Here is a 22964-nt window from a genome sequence, read left to right as displayed (position 1 = left end):
TCACTAGGAGTGGTCTCAAGATACTAGCAACCCTAGCGTTCCCTAGTGGATGTCACAGAGAATGGCTTTGATTAATATCATGTCCATTTGCATTATAAATTGACCTTGTTTTTCACCCTACCATTTCTCAGGAAGCATCATTTCCCTGTTAGTGAGGATTTCCCACTCTGAGAAACTGTAATTCATAATTAAGAATTCAAAATTCAAATTAATTCTTAATTTTCCCAAAGTTCAAATTTAACCCTGACTCTAAGTCAAGTGCCACATTTTACAGCTGCCTTTACTTTTTAAGCAATTTGAATGCTTTTTATGATGATATACTCCTCCCTTTGCACCTACCGTGTTTCCCCGAAAATAAGACCTAGCTGAACAATCATCTCTAATGTGTCTTTTGGAGCAAAAATTAATATGAGACCTGGTCTTATATTATATTATGTTAGATAAGACCCGGCCATCTGAGCCATCCAGGAGCTCAGCGGCAGCTCAGCTCAAGGTGCCGTGTTCAATCTTAGTTGCAGGGGGCGCTGCCCACCATCCCTTGCGGGACTCGAGGAGTTGAACCGGCAACCTTGTGGTTGAGAGCCCACTGGCCCATGTGGGAATCGAACCGGCAGCCTTCAGAGTTAGGAGCATGGAGCTCTAACCGCCTGAGCCACCAGGCCGGCCCCCCTTAGTGACTCTTAATCATGGACGTTCACCCAGCTTCACCTGCACCACAGTCACAGGGGTGACAAGGGCCTAATATTTAATAACACCAGAGAAGATCTGCAACAACTTTTGCCTTATCTCACCATATCATCCATGCTGGAGGAATACTCTTAGGAATTTTTGAGCAAATGCTATAATTCTCTCTAGCAATAGGTTGAAAAATATTATTTCAAATATTTCTCAACTCAGATCTCATTTTCAAGTTTTATGAAAACAGTGTAATATGTATCTTCTGATAATAGTAATAGTATCATTTGTCTTAATAGAAATTATATGATATAATAACATTGATTTAGCTGGCTAAATTCTGGCGTTATGTTACTTGAAGATGAATCCTAATTTCTTTGGGTTTCATTGCTCTGATTATTCAGAAACAGAGATTCAAGGAATCTTTATTAAGTACCTTCTGGAGCAGAGTTTCATACGCCTGCAAGACAAAATAAGTATTGTTTTATTGCTGTATCAACTTGATGTTTATTTTTATGTTTATCTCTATAATAAGAATATAAACATTTATTTTAAAAGATGTTATTAAAAATTCCTATAAAGCAAGTCAGTTTGGATACATGTTTACTAATTGCTGCTACTTTTCCGCTGCCCTAACGTGCCAGGTTAGGAATGTACTAGATCACACCATTTCTTTAAAAAGAATGAAAGATCATTTATTGACATTTGCATTGCACTTGGTGAATTATCCAAGAAAAAAATTTCTTTTTAAACTAGACATTATGTCACTTAGCATGCTTCAGAAAGGTCTCTTTCCAGTTTTAGAACCAGGAAAAACAACAATAACCAAATTAACAGCAATAGCTATTAATACTATTGATTGAGCAGTTACTATGTGTTACATGATACTATTCACATGTGTTTCATTTTCTATTACATTATAATCATAATTGTTTCACATATATTATCTCATTTAATCCCTACAGCAAATCTGAGAGGCAGGTATTAGGGCCTAAACTTTAAAAATGAGAAACCCAAAGCTCAGAGAGCTAAGACACTTGCTCAGACTCTAGTCCAGAGTCTGTGCCATTGACCATCATATTTTACTGCTAAGGGATTAAGAGAATACAAACTTATTTTAGCATATGTGTAAGAAAGCATAACTAAAAGATAAATTGCTGAAAAAAACAAATTGTAAAACATACATTTAAAAAAATTGTGGATGATATTCACCATTTTAGGTCATCTCTACCACTACCACTGACATTGGTAAGGACGTTCAATTTAGAAGGGCTTTCTTCTTTCTTTCCTTTAACGCACTGGAGGAATAGATGAATTTTTTTAAAAAATCTAATCCCACAAATACAGGTATCCCCTGTTTTTCAAAAGTTTGCATTACGCTACTTCATTTTTATGAAAGACCTGCATTAGTACCTGTTTTTGCTAACTGAAAGAAATCTGAAAAGGATTCTTGCTTTTACAAAAACAGATGAAAAGCAAAAATTCAGTGTTTGTTTTGCAGTGAGCCTTTATAGAAGCAGCACACGTTCAGGGCAGAGCAGTGAGAATGGTACCGCCAAGCTCATCCCTAGGAACCATACTCAGTATCTCAGCATCAAGCCACCAGAGCTTTGAACTGTGTCTGTGAGCAACTGTTTTATCTGTCTTTTATGCATCCATTGAGATGTGTCCTAAGGTATCAGAAAAGCCAAAGAGCGCTCATAAGGGTGTTACACAGCATAAAAGTGGATATAATTTAAGCATTTGATCGTGGCGAACAAAATAAGGATATTGTGTGTGTGTTGAACTTGACTCTGTCCACCATTCGTACTATTTACACACAGAGAGGAAGAATCTTGAAAGCTGCAAAAATTACTATTGGTCCTGCTAGTAGCAAAGTGGTCTCTATTAGTCAGCATCCAGTAACAGATAGAATGGAAAATCTGTTGCTGAGTGGATTGCTGGGTATACAAAGCGTGGTGTGTATTTATCATATCATTCCTGTTTTTATAATATACACAATAGTGTTATTTTAGGTTTCATGTGTTATTTAGTATGATTTGGTAGGTTATTTTTGTGTGTCTGGGAACTCTCCAAAATTTTCCTGTATAAATTAATAGTAAATGCATCCTTGTCATTTTGGTTTACAAAAGGCTTCACTGGAACGTTCTACTTTGAGATAGCGGGGCAGGCGGATGGGGTGGAAGGGCCCATATAGCTATTTACCCATACAACTGAAAATTATCTTCCTTCCTATATTGCCACATCCTTTAAGTGCTACCAAAATTAGCCAAATCAAAAGAATACAAGCATATGCCTAGTTCTCTACAAAGCACAGGTTTGAAGGTTGGTCTTGTAAAGATGCCTTTAGACCCCATCAGAAGGGACACGCTGAGGGAGGTCCTAATTGTGGCCAGTCTCAATGAATGGCACCACCATCATCTAATCACCCATGCTAGAGACCCAGGAGTCATCTTTCATTTCTCCTTTTCCCTCACCCACTCCCCTTTGGTGATGAAGTCCTTTCTTCTACTTCTTGGACCTCTCCCCAAACAGTCCTTTCTCTGCAAGCCTTTCTCGCTACCATGGCTGGGACCCTCATCCTGTCTCCCCAGGACAATTGTAGTCATCTTTTACCTGATTTCTTTGCCTCCAGTCTTATGCCAGCCAACCTGTCATTCACTCTGCTGCTAGATGATCTTTCCTTGTAATTCTTGTAATTTTTGAAAAGTTGAAAATTTCAGAAGACTATAAAGACTATAATAACAGTCATCTATCAGCCTACTACCCAGAATTAATCGTTATTAGTGCTTTATAATAGTTTTTCAAAAGTATTTGTTTATTAAAATGTATATTCAAAAATATTTCAGACATTTAAAAAAAGGCAAAGTGATGTCTTTGGAGGATAAAAATTGATTGTTATCAACTTGCTTGAAACCTTTTTGCAGTTCTCCCCTGTCTATAGGATAAAGTCTAAATGCCTGATAAGGCCTCCATGACTGGTACCTAATGTTTCTCACCTGTATGCCTTGGCCTCCATCTCTCCTCTGCTGGAAAGCTCTCCCCACTCGTGTACACTGATTAACACCTGCTAATCTTTCAGTATCCCAGTATTTAACTCATGGATGTACTCCTTTATGAATGTTTTTTGGATCCTGCACCCCATCCTTGGATCTGAGTAATCTCTCTTCTGTGTCCCCCATACCCTGGAAATGCATAGCTGTACTTGTTTACTTCTTACTAGTTGTACTTATTTCTGTAAGTTCCTTAAAGGCACGAGGTATCTTACTTATCTTTATAATCTTCGCAGCCCAGTGTTTTGCACAGTTCCTGGTACTCAGTAAATACTTATTCAATAAAAGAATGGTGCCAATGTATCACTTAGACCCTTGGTGCCCTATTTCCACCATTCAGATATGCGTTTCTATTGTGTGGTAATGAGAAAAGAGCATGAGCCTTGGTGCCAGATAAACCTGGACTCAAAGCCTGCTCTGCCCGTACTATTTTTATGACTTGAGCCACTTACTTAACTTCTTTCAGGCTCAGTTCCTTCATCCATTAAGTGTACATAGTACCTTCAGGGCTGTCGTCAGGCTTAAAGGAGATCATGGCTGTAAGTGTCTAGTAGAGGCCAGCACACAGAGGATCCTCCGTGAAGGATTCCTTCCCTTCCACTGTTACTGCTCTTGGTTTCCTGACCTAATTACATTCTGCTTGCAGCCCTTGGCTGGGACCTTAAGCCTGATACACATTAACCCCACTTAATTCCACCTTAGTGGGCAGAGCCTGAGCCTCCTTCCCAATAGAGAGATAACGGGAAATACTGGGAAAAGAATGGACTCTGAGTTGCAAGGTTTGGATTTGAATATCACTTTTAAGTTTTGTGACCTTAGACAAGAAGTAACTTCATTTTTCTCATTTTCCCACGTACAAAATGGAGAAAATAATATGCAGCCCTTAACTAATTGCTTTTTCCCAAAAAAAAAGCACAGCTGATTATGGCAACTCACCTTTTGAACTTCTGATAATTGTGCTTTTGTCGCTATCAAGGAAGTATTCCTTTCATGTAAGAGCTTCTTAAGTCGAATCAGCTCTATGTTCTCCTTAATAGAAGCTCTGGAGAAAAAAGACAGTGACAAAATATTCTGTCCGAGAATGGACAAAGCCAAGCACCTCTTAACCCTGACTCTGCACCAATAAGAACATCTCCTTTTTTTTTTTTTAACTTTTTAACATTTAAAAAAATTTTTTTAAACTTTTTTTATTAGTTTCAGGTGTACAAAACAATGTAATAGTTAGACATTTATCATTTATATCCCTCACAAAGTGATAGCCCTCCTCCCCCAATCTACTACCCCTCTGACATCGCATACAGCCATTACATTTCCACTGTCTCTAGAACATCTTGCTCTTACCTCTTGCCTGCCTGTTTCCCCCAGAACACACCAGAAATAGAAAGTGTATATACACTCCTACAATAATCTCCTTTTTCCCATTTCCCCTCACACCAGCTGAGATTTGATAGAAAAACTACCAACCCTCAATTCTGTGTTCTGAGAAAACATAATAACTATTTTTAAAATTATAGTGCTCACAGTTTCCCGTAAACCTTGCAAAGGCCTGTTAAATCTGACACGAGGGAAGAGTATTCTTTTTGAACCTAGGAGATGTTTTCTTTAGTATTTGAAAAGTACTGGGGAGGCTTTGGGTTCACTAGACTCTATCTCAGTAATTCCCAGTCCTAGCTGCTTGTTAGAATCATCTGGAGAGATTTTTTAAATTATATGCTGCCCGGAGTCCACCCCCAAAAAAGAACTGATGGTTTGATGCATGGAATGCCACTCCTACCGAAGCTCTGTGGCCTTCTGAGCACACTCCAGAGAGCTTCTCTGTTCAAAATCTTCATCTATGGACCACATTTTCTCAGAAGACTTGGGTGGTTCTTCTACTTGCATAGCATTGCTGGTCATAATGTGGGCACTGTTAGGCACACATAGACCAATGAGTTTAGTCTTAAGTATGCTGCAGAAAGAAATTATACTGCTGGAATTCGGAATATTAGACACAAAAAGGAGAAAGAGAAACTGCTGTTACAGAGGCTGAGAATTGGCTCTCACATATATAAAAAGAAGTTAGAAGAGTTAGTATGTGTGGAAGATAATCTTACAAAATATAGCTTTTAAGTGTCAAACTGAGATAAAAATGAATTATGACCTAAGGGATAAAAATATAAAGGGAAAAAGAGGGAATACCTTCAATGAAGAAAATGGCCTTTATTCTCCTTTCCTTGGAAGACAGAGAAATGCTTATTTTCCATTTTTAAGCAACAAATTAGAATTTGACCTAGGGTTGACCTTCGTCTTCTCTGATTATGCTAAAAAGACTCAAAAATGCCAACATGCACTTGTTCCCTAACTGATGTATTCTTAATGAAAGCTGAAAGAGTAACAGTGCAGGATAAGTGAAAAGAACTCACAGTTTGCTGGGTTCACTGGATATTTCACCTCTGGTTTTTTCATTTGTCACATGCTCCTTGAATGTGGGAGGGGCTGTATAGCTCAGCCTGTCCATTAGCTCTGAAAGTTAAACAGAAAATGCAGACTCTGGCAAAAGATTTTTCCAGAACACCAACTGCTAGAACTAGAACACAAAGTGCTAGAAGTAGGGAGCCTTGAGAACTGCGGGCAATCCTTATGTGGTCGACCACTGAGTCCAGAGGAGAGGTTCTCAGTCTTGACTGTTGCACAGATATGCAACTACAGATTTTTAAGTCAATGGGACTATAGACATTCAAGTGAGTATAAACGGGAAGAAGAAAGGTGCAAGCTTGTCCAGGACTAACTCTAATGCATCTTTATTTCTAGTGCCTGGTATATAACTGGTACTCAATAATGCTGAGGTTAAACTGAACTGAAATTTATATTTATTTAGTTTTTCTAGTTTTAGATGTTTTTGCCAAGATTTGGTTGGTTCAGTAGGGAGTTTGAAAATATAGGAGCATACTAAACAAAACCTGACACTGAATCTCCAGAGTAAAGACACTCCATTCCCGTGGACCTAAATCAGGACTTCATGTAGGCTACATGAAGGAAATTTACACACAAGATTTTACTTAGTTCAAGGTTGGGTTTCATAGAAGCCTGAGACTCTTAGCCACTTTAAATACAGGAAGAGGAGAAATTGCAACTCTTCACTCACAGCCTAACTTGTAAGCCTGGATTTTAGGAATAGGCTTTGGGAATCACTGAACCCATAGAATTGTATGCGAAGTTGTGTGTGTGTGTTGTGCCTTTTTCTTGGGAGGAGGCCTCCCTTTGATCACGCTTTCAAAGGAGTCCACTTCTCCCAAAATGGCTAAGAACTCCATTTTAGAGGCACTGTAATAGGGTGAAATGCTTCTCTCCCTGATTCCTCCTTATTTCCAGCCTGCATTTCTGTAGATATGTGAATTGACTGGAAGAGTTCTGACTGAGATTTGAGGAACTTCCATCTGACTCACTAGAGACAAAGAGATTTACAGATTCCCTCCCCTCTCCCCGCACTTTCTTGGATCCCATCTCTTGCCCCGCCCATTCTCTCTTCTCTTGACATAAAGGAAGCCTGAATTCTGGGCTCTCTTAAGATGGATTTGAGAAAACTTTGAAGTCTCCCATCTTCTCATTATGGTGCCATTTTGATAAATAAAACCTTTCTTTATTCCAAACTCTGATGTGTTGAATATTAAACATTTGATGCCCCGAGCACACGGGCCTTACGACTGCAACAGCAGGGCCCCTTGGCACAGAGTCCCAGTAGAGGGACCTGTCTTACCATCACTGCTGCTCACACCTGAGCTGGACGTCTATGTTATCTTTCTGTCTGTTTTCTAGACCTGCTGCAGAACAAATTCCCGTTTCCGTTGTCTGATTCTCCTCTCTACAGTATTTAACCGTGAACTGAAAATTTTGAACCTGACACCCCACTCAGGGAAGAAAAAAAAATGTATTAGGGAGATAGAAAGGAATGAGAACAAGAGAACAAAAGTACAAAACGGGGTGGCAGGCAGAACAAGGCAAGTAAGAGGGAACTGTGGCTGGCAAATCAATCCTTCTCAGTGTTTTAACCTGTAGCCCTGTCGAGGGCTCGACCCTGAACCTCACCGCTCTTGGGTTTCTCCGGCACTGGTGCCCCAGCGGTGTGGAGCTGTCTCTGTGCCGTGTGGACGCGAGGCTGGCTGCGGCGCAGGAACTGCTGTTGCAGCGAGAGCATGAGGGGACGCTGGTGCTTAAGGGGGCGTTGCCGCCAGCCTGCATTCCGCCGCCTCCGGGCTGGCGCTGAGAGCTGCTCAGTGGTCGCCGCCTCTGCCCTCAGGTTCCGTCCTGCAACAGTCAACCGAAGCAAGGCTGTCCTCATCCTATAGGCAAAAAATAGAGCTGATGGCAGGTGACTGCTTCTGTGACAATTATTTCTACAGTTTATTTGGTGGCAAATAATCTGAATTAATCTGTGATAGAAAGTTATCTATTGTAATTCATTATTTGTACTTCAAAAAATTAATTTTTCTGCCCCCAATACACTGTTAACTCTGAGGGCAGGGACATGGTGGTGCCATCTTTGTCCATTCTGTTACAGTGATCACACATTCATCTTAGTAAAAAATGTTGGGGCACTCCTCAAGATACTCGTGTGTATATTTATTTTGAAATTATATACATTCACTTCTGTTCGAATAAATTATGGCCATTATAAAACAAACTAAAATACTAATTTTTAAAGGGGAAATAATTAAATATAAGTAGAAATTTTAATATTTACTTCTCCCATCCCCACTGTCTACACAACCCTGTATATATGCCCAATTTTAAGGATTATTAGTCTTCTAACAGCCCCAGTATGATATTCTGTGATCCCACTGCCTGTCAGATCTGACATTTAGTATGTGGCCTTGGCATGTCATTAACCTTTTGTGCTCAGTTTCATCGTCTATGAATAATGATAAAAATAGTCACCGCCTCATTAGATTGTTATGAGGATTAAATAAGTTAATATATGTAGAGTGCTTAGAACACTGATGGTGCACTGTAAATACTGTATGAGGTAGCTATTATGACTTATTGTTAAGTCCAGATAAAGAAATCAAGGCTCAAAATAGCTAGGTTAACTTGCCCAAAGCGAGGGAAGGGGATAGAATCCAATTTAGTTCCTTAACATCTATAATCTCAAGTACTTTTTGGTTATCAACCAAGAAGCAATATTTTTTTGTCCCATGCAAACTTCTGACTTCAGATTCTTGAGTTCTCCACAATACGAAAGAATCTCCAACTCTGAAGAATGCTGACGTATACTGGAAGCCTACAATCCTATAGATTCTAAATGAAGCTCTGAACCACTCTGGGGATTACCAATGAGAGGGCAAAAAGGTGCTTTTGACATCAGGGAATCGGCCCGACATAGCGCTCAGTGTTGTTTGAAGTTGGCCTGGTGCTCACAGCTAGGCCATGTTTTCACCCTGTTGGACATCATCTCACAGAACAAGGCCATTCTGAGACCACGACAGAATGATACAAAGCAAGTCCACTGCATAAGCTTGTCTAAGCACAGACAAAAAGCAAGGTCGCTGTGACACCACAAAACACCTAACATCCTCCTCTCCTGGCTAATATGAGTGACTGCTATTTCTTTACCACATTCAGCTTTAGCCTCACTCTGGTCTACCCTCCCTTAGATAAGATTTTTTGAGAAATCCAAACAAAGAAGTGTCCCTGCTTTCTGACAGTACCAAATCTGGAGTCAACTCCTGTTACCTTGGACCCTCCCTCAAATCAACCAGCTGAACCCAAATCCTATAATAGTTTCTTTCTAACACATTCTTACTGAGATGCCTTTAGTTCCCCATGGTGTGCATTTTCTCTAGCTGCAATGAATAGTAAATCCAACTTGCTCAACTATAGGTGTACCCTTAGTGGTCTTTGGCTGGAATGCATTGACACCAATATCTTCAAAATATGTCCTAGGTATAAACCTGGAACTTTCAGAACTCCCATTCTTCTCATCTGTTTATCTACCCATACCTCATCTCAGATTCCTCTCCAGGTCTGCACCCAAGAGATCACTGCATATAAATTTTGGAGTTAACAGCTTTCAGCTCTGCCACTCACTAGCTGTGACTTTGGGCAAGTTACTTAACCTTTTTGTGCTTTCTTTTCCTCTTAGTAATACTTCTTTGAGAGTATTAAATAAGTTAATAGCACTTATAATATTAACTTAGTTAATACATATAAAGCATTTACAACAGACTTCCATACAATAAATGATCAATATGAATTTTGGTTTTGTTTTATAAATAAAACCCCCTTTTCTACTTGCACCTCCGATAGCCTTTATTCCCCTGAGATTTTGGCCATTCCCCATCCCCATCCCCTCTTTGGTGATCAGAGCCAGGAGCCTGCCCAGTCTCTTGCTCTGTGGGCTGAAATAGCTTTTTAGGATGCTCTGTGGCCTACGGCCACAGTCTATTGATATGTTTGGTAAGAAACCCAAGTACGGCAAATATTGCTTTAAAAATTATTTTTGGAGTGAACCATTCTTGACATTTGAATTGTTTTCTGGTGCAGACATCTCAGGAAAACATAATTGTTTTGGTTTTCTGTGGTATAGGTCTGGTGTAGCTTTTAAAGACACTTAAGGTACCTTTTCATTTCATCCTGTTGCTTCCAAGAAAGCTCCTTCAGCAACAAGTGCTCTTCACGAAGACGAAACAAACGGTCTTCCAATTCTTCCCTGCTCATCTTGCTCAAAGGTGGTTGAGTTTTTATATTCTTACCTAAAGTCCCAGGACAGGGTAAGTGGAGATTATATGCAATTTTTTAAACCCCTCAGGTCTTTCATCACATTTTGTCTATAGGGCTTGAATCTATCTTAAGTCAAGTGTTTAAGAGGAAATGAAGAAGTATATGAAAAATGTGTGCTAAGGGACCTCTTTGTCATTCCATATCACTTCTGCATAAGGAATATCATTCCAGCATGAGATATGACTCAACTTCCTGTCTAGAAAATACATTCTCCATTTGAAAATATCGAAGAGGGCTGTTAGTCTACTTAATTTTTCTGTTTAATTTACTCATATATTTTTTCTCCTTATTACATAATTTGGAGCTAGAAAGAATTGTGCCCACAACCATCTTCAAATCCCCAGTAAGGAAAAAAAATAGAACCTTTTTTGAGTGCCAAGAAACATCTCATTTGTATTTATGCTCTGGAGAAACTGTCCCCAAACTGCTTCCTTGGAATAGAGCCTCTGTTTGGTCTAAGCAGAGGAAACCAGAGAACACTTCACAGTGTGTGAGTGTTCACTGACCCAGGGTCAGCTCTTATCTTATGGGAACCATTCTAAAACCCCAGAACTCAGAACCACCTCAGCCACCACTACCACCTCTCTGATCTATCCTTTGGAAATGATGACAAGCAAGTTTTTATAAACAGCTTTATTAAAGTATAATTGACATGTAATACACTGAACATATTTAAAGTGTAAAATTTGATTAAATTTTACATATGTGTTATAGCTGTGAAACCATCACAATTAAGATACAAATAGACACATCTAGTATGTCTATTTCTACATGCTAGAAACTACTAGTTCACTCTGATGCCTCCATTTAATATCCAAAATCATATTGTTTATTCTAGCCTTCTCCCGGTCCATATTTGTATCTCTCTCTCCTCAGTGAGAAACCAGCTCCTACTATCCTCAATATTTTTATTTGCTCAGTCTCTTTGAATGAAATTAGTCTCCCAACTAGGTGAACTGTGTCCTTATCCATGATACTGTTGAATCACACTGGCCTGTGCCAGCTGAGTCACACACACACACACACACACACACACACCCCCCAACCAGGTGACCTATTCATTTATACCTTTCTGCAATGGCAGAGAAGTATCCCATCAGTTCTGGTGGTATACCTGCCAAGAGCTTGTTTGTTTGTTTGTTTGTTTGTTTTTTACATTATATTTTATTATGTTCTTTCTTTCTTTGTTTTTTTAACTTTGTGATGTCAACATTTTTAGTAATACAACTAAATCTGATAAAATTTTACCAGACATGATAATTTCCCTTTGGAAACGGTGAAATCAGAAAAAAATATCAACATTAATTTTTGAAAATATGCTATAAAAATATTCCCTTAATGTGGTCTTATCCATTTATGACATCAAAAGTTTTTCTTTTCCCAAAGCAAAGTTTCTAAGATATATTTAAGATTGCTTACAATGTAAAGAAAAAAAAGATACAACTTCCAAACCAACAAAATTACAAAATAATGAAGCTGATGGCTAGGCACACTTAGCTTAACAGGAAAATACAGTCACTAAGAAGAAAATTTCTAACATGACCATAAACCTTTATGAAAATCTTCATTTACAAACACTTTTCTTCTTTTATGTTTAGCTATTTCATAAATAACAGAAGGGAAACTGGACACAGTTGGTAATAAAACCTACAAAAGTTTCTTTTTCCACAAAGTAAATGTGCAAGACCTCCACTTTGGCACTTTCTTCTTTACCTCCTCTATTGTGCTGAAGAAATATTGAGTTCTTTTAAATTTGGGGCTGTGTGCATGGCTTCCAAGCTGATTAGACTCTCTAGGTGGTTAGCCAAAGACCCTGCACAGGGTCTTCCTGTCACTCGTTCTATGACTTTTTCAACTTTGAAAACTATCTCAGCCAGTTCATTTTTCATGTGCTTTATTTGTGGAACAGTTAAAACTTTGAGAAGCACAAAATCCTGAACTGTGCACTGCTAAAGAGCGTCATGAACACAGTAGATTTTTCACTTATTAAAATATTATGATTCATTTAGCATCAGAAATTGAATACACTCCAGACATTACATAGCTTTGGTTACCTCCCAGCTTAACCAGGTCCTACCATGAGTTCTCCTTTTTTTTTTTTTTTTAATGAAACATGTTTTATTGTTAATATCTTATACAAATGAAAGCACAACCAAAACTTATAAAATGCAGCTAAATCAAGAATAACAGGAAATTTTATAGCTGCTAATGCCACATTAAAAAGGAAGAAAGATCTCAACTCAATCACTTAATTTATACCTTAAGAAATTTGAAAAAGAAGAGGAAAATAAACCCAATGCAAGGAGAAGGAAGGAAATAATAAAGATTAGAGCAGAAATAAATTAAATAGAGAATAGAAAAATAATAGGGAAAGTCAACAAAACCAAAGTTGGTTTTTGAAAGACCAACAAAATTTCAGCCAGATTGACGAAGAAAAAAGAGAAGACTCAAATTACTAAAATCAGGAATGAATGAGAAGACATCACCACCAACCTTCAAGAAATAAAAAGAATTATAAGGGACTACTACCAACAATTGTTTGTCAACAAATTATATAAATTAGGTGAAGTGGATAAATTCCTAGAAAGACACAAACTTCTAAAACTGGCTCAAAAGGAAATAAAAACTCTGAATACACTTGTAAGAAGAGACTGAATTTGTAATAAAAAAAAATTTCCACAAAGAAAATTCCAAGCCCAGATGACTTCACTGGAGAATTCCACCAAATGTTTAAAGAAGAATCAACATCAATCTTTCACAAACTCTTCAAAAAAATAGAAGAGGGAGTACTTCCCAATTTATTACAAAAGCCAAAACCAAAGACATCACAAGAAAAAAACTACAGATCAATCAATATTCCTTATTACTGTAGACACAAAATCCTCAACAAAATAATCACAAACTGAATCTAGCAATATATAAAAAGTATTATGCACCATAACCAAATGAAACGTATTCCAGGAATGCAAGATCAGTTTAACATATGAGTATCAATCAATTAATATACTATATTAATAGAATAAAGGACAAAAACCATATGATCATACCAATAGACACAGAAAAAAACATTTGACAAATCCAACATCGTTCAGGATAAAAACACTCAACCAACTACTAATATAAGGAAACTTCCTCAACCTGACAAGGGTCATCTATAAAAAACTCACGGCTGAAAGTATGCTTAATAGTAAAAAACTGAAAGCTTTCTCCCTAAGATCAGGAAAAAGACCAGCATGTCCACTCTTGCCATTTCTATTCAACATTTCACAGGAGGTCCTATCCTTGGAAATTAGCCATGAATAAAAAAGAGCATCTGAAATAGAAAAGTAAAACCACCTTTATTCATAGATTACATGATCTTATATACAGAAAATCCTAAAGAATGCACTAAAAAAAGCTATTAGAATGAATAAATGAATTCAGTAAGAATTCAGGATATAAGATCAATATAAAGAATCAATGGTATTCTTATATATTAGCAATGAACGAACTGAAAATAAAATTAAGACAATTCTATTTACAATATCATCAAAGAGAATAAAATACATAGGAATAAATTTAACAAAGAAATACAAAACTTGTGTATGGAAAACAAGAAAGCATGTTTAAATAAGTAGAAAAACGTCCCACGTTCATGGATTTGAGGACTTAACATTGATAATATAGCTATACTTCCAAAATTCATGTACAGATTCAATGTAATCCCTATAAAAATTCCACTTGGCTTTTTTTTTTCAGACACTGACAAGCTGATTCTAAAGTTCATATAGAAATGCATAGGACTCAGTATAGCTAAAAAGTCTTGAAAAAGAACAAAGTTGGAGGACTCACACATCCTGATTTCAAAACTTACTACAAAGTTATAATAATCAAGACAGCATGATATTGGCACAGGATAGGCATGTAGATAAATGGAATCAAATTGAAAGTCTAAAAATAAATCTTTACATTTATGATTAATTGATTTTTGACAAGCATGCCAAGAAAATTCAATGGAGAAAGAATAGTTTTTTCAACAAATGGTGCCAGGATAACTGGATAGATACATGCAAAAGAATGAAGTTGGACTCTTACTTCATACCATATAAAACGTTAACTCAAAATGAATCATAGACCTAAGTGTAACAGCTGAGACTATAAAATTCTTAGAAGAAAACATGGAAATAAAACTGTGACCTTTGGGGCAGCCAGACGGTTCACTTGGTTAGAGGATGAGCTCTGAACAACAGGGTTGCCGGTTTGATTCCCACATGGGCCAGTGAGCTGCGCCCTCCACAACTAGATTGAAGGACAACGACTTGGAGCTGATGAGCTCTGGAGAAACACTGCTCCCCAATATTCCCCAATAAAATTTATTTTAAAAAAAAATGTGTGACCTTAGGTTAGGCAGTGTTAGATATGACTAACACTATGAAGTTAGACATGTAAAGCACAAGTGACAAAAAAATAGATAAATTGAATTTCATCAAAATTAAAAACTTTTGTGTTTCAAAGGACAAGTGAAAAGACAATCCACAGAATGGGAAAAATATTTGCAAATCAGATATTTCATAAGAGATTTGTATTCAAAATACATAAAGAACTCTTACAACCAACAATATAGAGGCAAATAACCCAACTTAAAAAGAGGCAAAGAATCTGAGGAGACATTTTTCCGAAGAAGATAGGCAAATGGCCAATAAACACATGAAAGATGTTCAATGTGATTATTCATTAGGGAAGTGCAAATCAAAACCACAAAGAGAAAGAGTAAATTAAAAAACACACACACAAGATACCACTTCAATAATAGTAAAAAGCATTGGTAAGGGTATAAGAAACTGGAACTCTCATGCATTGCTGATAGGAATGTGAAAGGGTGCAACTGCTTTAGAAAATAGTTTGACAGTTTCTCAAAATGGTAAACATAGTGCTACCATATGACCCCACTTCTAGGTATACACCAAAGAGAAATGAAAACGTGTCCACACAAAAATTTGTACGCAGATATTCACAGCATCATTATTCAAAAATTGAAAACAACCCAAATGTCCATCAACTGATCATGTCTAAACAAAATATCACATGCCCATACAATGAAATATGATTCAGCAATAAAAAGGAATGAAGTATTGATGAATGCTACAACATAGATGAACTTTGAAAACATTATGCTAAATGAAAGAAGTCAGACTTTAAAAACCATATATTATATGATTCCATTTATATGAAATGTCCAAAATAGGCAAATCCACAGAGACTGAAAGCAGATTAGTGATTATCAGGGACAGGGCATGGCAGACACTGAGAATGTCTGTTACAGGGTTTCTTTTTGGGGTAATTAAGTGTTGTAAAATTAGTGAATATGGTGTACAACTTTGTGAAAATCATAAAAATTACTGAGTTGTACACATTAAAGAGTGAATTTATGGTATGTAAATTATATCCCAATAAAACTGTTATGTATTATATATGTATTATATATAACATAAATTATATATGTATTATTATTATATAAGCAAATTATTTTATGTTATTATACAAATGAGGAAATAAAACATATATGGACAGTTCAAAGAATAATAATGAAGTGTACACAAACATACATACCAGCTAAAGAAACAAAATTAAGAGCTCTCTCTGTAACTTCCTCAACCATATCATTTCCTTTTCACCCCAGAGGTGACCACCATCTAAATGTTGTATTAATAACTGCTTTATATGACTTTATAATTTTATAAAGAAAATTAAATTTATTTTTGTCTATTATAAAGAAAATAAATTTATTATTTCATTGTATGAATACATATCAATGTATATTCATTTTCTGATCAATGGCTATTTATGTTGTTTCCATTTTTTACTATTATGAATAACACTGCTATGAACATACTGGTAAATGTCTCCTGGTACACATATGCAAAATTTTCTGCAAATTTTATACCCAGAAGTAAAGTTGCATGTTCAAAATATCCCACAATGACAGACTGAAAGTTGTCTTAATTATAAAAGGCATCCATGCTCAGGCACTGAATTTACCTTTTGACACTGGTACCATTAGAGGTATCGAATCTATGTCTCTAACAAGTTCTCTAATGTATTGTCCACCAGAAGATGTGTTGTCACATCAGTTCCCAAGCGGTAAGAGATCCCAGAGGACACTGAAAGAAAAACACAAAAAAGTCCAGCCAATTACATGCAACTTTAGGATGCCTTCTGCAGGCCATACTTAAGTTGTAGCAGGAATTTCTCACCACTTTTGTGATGGCACATGACTCATCATAATCTTTTTAGTAGTGGTGTGGGACCACTCTATCCTGAAGAGTAAAACCAAGCATTCAGCAATAATGACGTTACTTTTTTAAAATGAAATCAATTTTTTCAGATTATCGAACAATACATATCAATTTGGATCATTTTTTCAGTGTCTCCTCAGCCTCGAAGCCAATGACCATCCCATCTCTCTGGGAAATGAGCCCCTGACCCACCCCTCCTCACCCCATTTACAGGGACTCAGCCCCCAGCCACCAGTTCATACTCTATGATACAGTTCCCACAGTGATTGTTCATTGGACCAGGGGTAGACAACTGACCTGAGCTGGGACAATCAGATTCTCTTTCCCGGGAGACTGGAAATGGGACGAACAGTTAAACTAAACTCTGTGGATGGCTAGAACTTTTATGTGAACTTGGGAGTTCTGGGAAAGTCATATTCGACTTTGTACCCTAAATAACTGGAGAAATCCTATTTGTAGTGTCCCTTCTTACCTTGGTCAACATGATTTTCCCGGATTATAGTATCCAGTCTCCTGGCCTTACATTCTACGTATATGCATGCTGTTCCTCCCAAAATTTTTATCTGCAGCCCTGACCTTCAGATATGTACATCTTCCTGTCTTTTAAACATTTCCACTTGCATGACTAGTAGGTATCTCAAACTCACTTGTCTCACACAAGAGTTTTGATCTCTCTCAAATGTGATATACCAGTCTTTCTCTATCTCCATAAATGGCATTACCGTCATACCAGTTCCCAATTGATTCCTCCCTTTCTGTCATTCATTACCAAATCCTCCAAGTACTTCTGAAAAAATCACCATCTCCACAGCTACTACTATAATTTAAGGCACCTGTCTCTTACCACAACTATCATGTTTTCCTAATACTCTCCCCATTTTCATCTCCCTATCCCTCTCCCATCAATTCTACCTAAAACATCCAAAGTGATCTTCATAAAACAACTAGGTAAGCGTTCTAGAAGAGGGTAAACTGGGTCAAATATATGGTGACAGAAGGAGAACTGACTCTGGGTGGTGAATACACAATGTGAGATATAGATGGTGTATTACAGAATTGTACACCTGAATTCTATGTAACTTTACTAACAATTGTCACCCCAATAAACTTTAATTAACAAAACAACAACAGCAGCAACCAGGTCATAGCATTTCCTGCTTAAAATTCTCCAATGGCTTTCCTTTACATTTAAAATAAAATCTAGATGCCTTATCATGGCCTACAATGCCCTCCACGATCTGACCTGCCTCCTATTCCTCAGATAACTCCTGGCACCTTTCCTCCTATAGCTCACAACGCTCCGTGCCACTGGCCTCTTCTCTGCTCCCCAATCATCAAGCTCGTTCTTGCCTCAGTGCCTTTGCACTTCCCTGGAATGCACTTTCCTTGCTCTTTACAGGGCTGGTTTAGTCTCTCAGCATATTTTCTTTTATCAAGAGGACTTTCTCTGACCTTCACAACTAAAGTCAGCACTTCCCCAGTTTTACTGTCATGTGGCCCAGTTTATTTTCTTTGTAACACCATACTCAGAAACTACCTTCATCCATTTACACTTGTTTATTGTCTGTCTCCTCTCAGTAAAATATAAGGACATTGGAGGGAGAAAATTGGTTTATATTGTTTATCTCTATTTCCTAGTACCTGAACAGCTCCTGGAACATGTTAGGCACCTAATAAACATACATTAAATAAATGAATAGATGAATGAATAAACAAATGAAGAGAGAGTGACCCTGAGTGGCTGAGATGAGTCAAAATGTCCTGAAAGCTTTTTGTTCTTGATTTCAGTTTTTTCCAAGGCCTGTCTCTGTTACTGTCCTTATGTTCCATCGGAGAGTCCTGTGTTCTATACAAAAAATTTCCCCTTTTTGCTGAAGCTAGCTTGATTTGTCAACTGAAGAAGCTTGTTCCCAAGCTTGTTTTAAACAAACAGAGAAATATAAATAAGAAAATAAAAAGCATGATAGAGAAATTCTGTCACTGGGAGAGAACATTAGCCTTTTGTTGATCTACTTTCCAGACAATTCAACTTGAATTGAGTTATTCATATTCTGTTCTGTAATGTTTCATTTTTTTAAACCAAAGTAAGGAACATCTTTCCAGTGACATAATTTTAAATGGGTCTATACAGATTTAGCATGCCTATTTGAAGGAAGCTGAACAATCACCCCAAAGTTGACATACTTTGACATAGTAGAAAATAGTCCTAGGATTAGAACAGAATGGAAGCAACCAAGGAAACCATTTTGTTTTAAAGTAAGTCTCACATTTAAGCTTTTGCAGATTTGCTAAGATACCCCGTCTTCCCAGGCTTCTTCTATAGAGAAGCAATGTGGAAGGGAAAAGAGAGGTGACTGCATCACAGGCCTATAGACCTGAAGCCATTTGCAGAAATGGAGCTGTAGTGAAAGAAGAAATGCTGTGGTTCTTTAATATCTGGGCCCAGCGAAGATTGTTTTGGTTATTACTATTCCAAAATACACCACCAAAGCTGTACAGCACTGTTGAGCAACTGAAAAGTACCACTAAAACTGAAGTCAAAGAAACTCTAAGAATGAAATAGAGGTTATCAGCATGTTAGAAAAAAAAACCCAGGAAAGACTCAGTGAAAGTGTGATAAAGGAGCATCCAAAATCCAATGAAGTGGCCAAATTTAATCTCTCAGGAAAAACAAAGTAGAAAGAGTAAATATAAAAACGGAGGGCTTACCAATCATTTTAACTCAAAGGAATGAAAGATTTAAAGAATTCCCTTGCAAGTGTGGCTGGTTAGCTCAGTTGGTTAGAGCATGGTGTTAAATAACACCAAGGTTGCCGGTTTGATACCCGCATGGGCCACTGTGAGCTGTGCCCTCCTTCAAAGGAAAAAAAAAAAAAAAGAATTCCCTTGCAGTGATATTCAGAACTGCAGTGCACGGGGGCAAGGGTAGGTGAGTGAAGAATAACACTTTACTGGTGATAGATGCATAAAGCCACATTGATGACACCAGCAAATAAACTTATACTGATTTTATACTCAACCTTTGATTAAATTTGAAGAGGATGAATTTGAATAGTGGCTGTGATCAAGAGCCTAGAAATAAGAAAGACATGGATTCACATTCTTCCTTGGCTGTGTGACCATGGACAAGTTGTTAACCACTCTGCTTAGTGTTTTTCTTTCTATAAAATAGGAAAGAAATACTCACCTCATTGATATGATGAGGATCAACTGAGATAATGCCTATAAAAAGCTGAGCATAATGGTTGGCTCTTAGTAGAGGCTCCATATTAGCTAAATGCTAGCTGTTTTTGTTGTTTCCACTGAACTAGTCTCTGACTAATTGATAATTCTATGTTGTATTTGTCAGTATAAGTAAATGATTTATACTATGATAGACTGTATGTCATTTTTGTGTGTGTTGGTTAATATGAGTTCTCTATAACTTTGATATATCATGCATCTCTTCACTAGTCTATGAACTCTTTTGAGGATATCTGTATATATACTACCTAATACAGTGCCTGGTACCTGCATATGTGTAATAATTTTTCAGCAGATGTATTATTATGACATTGGATTGTGACAGAAATTGTTTTTTCTTTCTAGAATTGCTTTTAATGATTTTACAAAGTTTTGTATTAATCCTACCCACCTCCAAGAACACAGTGAGATGAGAGCCATAATGGTATCACAGATTTGAGTAGGAGAGAGGAAGAAGAAAAGAAATCCCAAAATCAGTTGACAAATTTGCTTAAAGGAATGTCAGTTGCATTTCAATAGAGTATAGAAAATAATACTGCAAAAATGTTCTTATTTTTAAAAAATCAAGATTAAGTAGACCTGTGTGACAAAATATAGAGGTAGGGTTTTAACATTTCAAATCTAATATGGGTTAGGAATTCAAGTCTTTCTGCATAAGGAATAAACTTTAACAGTCCCAATAAATACTCATGTCTCTGAAAGGGGGGGCTGTAGTTGTGATCCTTTGAGTTGAAGATTTCGGGGAAGGAAGGGACAAATTATGAATAGATCCTTAAAGAAAAATAGTTTTCCACTTAGGTAGGGAACTCAGAAAGAGTTGATTTTACGTGAAAGGATAGAAGCAAATGAGATTTAAGCACTCAGAAAGAAACTTGGAGCAGAGCTGAAGAGAAACTGTAGAGAAAAGTGAAGGTTCTGTAATTACAGTGTCAATTGTATGAATGCTCATAAAAGATGATAGGAACTCCTGAAATTTGGATTGAACTCATTGACAAATATCACCGTGTGACAAATATTACATATAGAATGATTTTGTTAACTTGCCACAGGAAAAGAAAAATAGAGCCCTTGCTCTTAGGAAGTGATTAATTAAGATGGGAAATGAGAAAACACACTCTTAACTGGAAGGTAAAATATAAAAATCAATCAGAGATGAACAAAGCAAAATGAGCGTGAAAAGGAAGACTGAGATTCACATTTACTTGAAGGATCAGATAAAGCTTTATGGAAAGAGGATTGTTGGAGTCTGGGAGGGATTTTGGCAGGTGGACATACAGAGTGTTCCATACAAAGAGGACAGTTTGAATAGAGTCAGGGATAAGCAAAGAGCAGGATGGCTTTGCACAATAGCAGGTAGGCATGACAAGTTTGAGAAAGAGAGTTGTGAGAATTTAAGTGAAAGGAAGCATATTTTGGAAGACCTTGCATTTAAGATAGAGGAGTTTTATTCACTCTGCCAACAATGGCCAGCAATTTACATACAGAGGCACCCTACAGAGGTGGCCAAAAAAAATGTATACACATTTTAAGAAAGGAAAGCAGTATTAAAATTGTTGTACTCAATATGTGCCAGTAACAAAAAATGAATACAAGTCACGTTTGACTTCTGCAATTACTAGAGGTGCTCAAGGTGGTTACCATCAGCGTCCAGACACTTCTGATTACGGTGAACTACTGCTTGAGCAACACTGACCAAAGTGTCCACTTCTATACAAAAGAGTTGACAATTAGTTGGATGTGGGATGGAGTGAAGAGGGTGACAGGACTAAAGATGACCTAGTGATGTGCTAATGCCCGGGAGAATGCTGGGATGATACAAAAGGAATAAACTATTTCATTCTACTCAAAAACATTCCATGAAGAAAATAGGAGACCAGAAATATGCATTAGATATAAACTTACAGTTTTTGCTTCCTCCAGAGTTCTCTCTAATTCTTTTCTCTGACTTTTGTGATGTCCTCTAGTACTCTAGAATCCTCTTGTCTGCCGGGCTTGTTAAGAGAGGAGTTAATACAGTTCTGTTTAGCTCCTAAGATATTAACTCTTTGTAGAGCTTGAAGGCTGTGCTGTTTCTCTATGCATGCTGTAGTTGGAAAAGGAGCACCTAAAAGATTCCTTAACATACCAACTTCTCAACTAAAACTAAAAACCTATTTGTTTGATTTGAGATTGATAGAAATTTGTTGGTGTTGAGAGAATGATTTTTAAATCTCTCTGAAGGACAACAACAAGAGATTTTCTGGAGCCCTGAGATCTCTTTGAAGACAACAAACCTGGCTACATTGGTGGGATCAATAGACTTACTTACCCATATGTGCCAGAACTCTCTTTAATGAAAGAATGTACGAGGTCTGACAATTAATATTGCAAACTCATCTTAGAAAAAGTGCTACCCACCTCATTGCTGAATGTCACTACAGTCACCCTCGAAGTACTCCCCTTAAGAAGCTATGCACCAACGCCAGTACCTAATCCACCCTTCCAACCAATTTTGAACTCTTTTTCTGGAACGGCCATCAGAGCTGTCATCATATTACCCTTGATGTCCTGAATGTCATCAAAATGTCTTCCTTTCAATGTTTCCTTTATCTTCGGGTAAAGAAGAAGTCATGGGGGCCAGATCAGGTGAATAGGGAGGGTGTTCCAATATAGTTATTTGTTTACTGGCTAAAAACTCCCACACAGACAGTGCCCTGTGAGCTGGTGCATTCTCGTGATGCAAGAACCACGAATTGTTGGCGAAAAGTTCACGTTGTCTAACTTTTTCACGCAGCCTTTTCAGCACTTCCAAATAGTAAACTTGGTTAACTGTCCAATTTGTACATATTCATAAATGAATAATCCCTCTGATATCAAAAAAGTTTAGCAACATCAGTGCTGCAAGTTCGCTAACTTAATTGTCAGACCTCGTGTAGCTCCATTTCACTGTGACCAAATATTGGGATGTAAGTATGCAATAATA

General features: G+C 37.3%; 1 protein-coding gene across 1 annotated transcript in view; it reads right to left on the bottom strand.

Moving 5' to 3' along the window:
- The window catches only part of RPGRIP1 (RPGR interacting protein 1), a 56299-nt gene extending 39778 nt beyond the window's left edge, over positions 1 to 16521 (bottom strand). Inside the window, exons 1-5 of the mRNA XM_033108924.1 lie at positions 16503 to 16521; positions 10324 to 10456; positions 5503 to 5616; positions 4665 to 4770; positions 1112 to 1135 (exon numbers count right to left, since the gene is read on the bottom strand). Of these exons, the coding sequence (XP_032964815.1) occupies positions 1112 to 1135; positions 4665 to 4770; positions 5503 to 5616; positions 10324 to 10456; positions 16503 to 16521 (396 nt within the window). The remainder of the gene's footprint in view (positions 1 to 1111; positions 1136 to 4664; positions 4771 to 5502; positions 5617 to 10323; positions 10457 to 16502) is intronic.
- Positions 16522 to 22964: the final 6443 nt, after the last annotated feature.

This window comes from Rhinolophus ferrumequinum, chromosome 6 (assembly GCF_004115265.2).
Source record: "Rhinolophus ferrumequinum isolate MPI-CBG mRhiFer1 chromosome 6, mRhiFer1_v1.p, whole genome shotgun sequence".
NCBI lineage: Eukaryota > Metazoa > Chordata > Mammalia > Chiroptera > Rhinolophidae > Rhinolophus > Rhinolophus ferrumequinum.
Note: the sequence above shows the minus strand (reverse complement) of the source record. Positions and strands in the feature narration are given on the sequence as shown.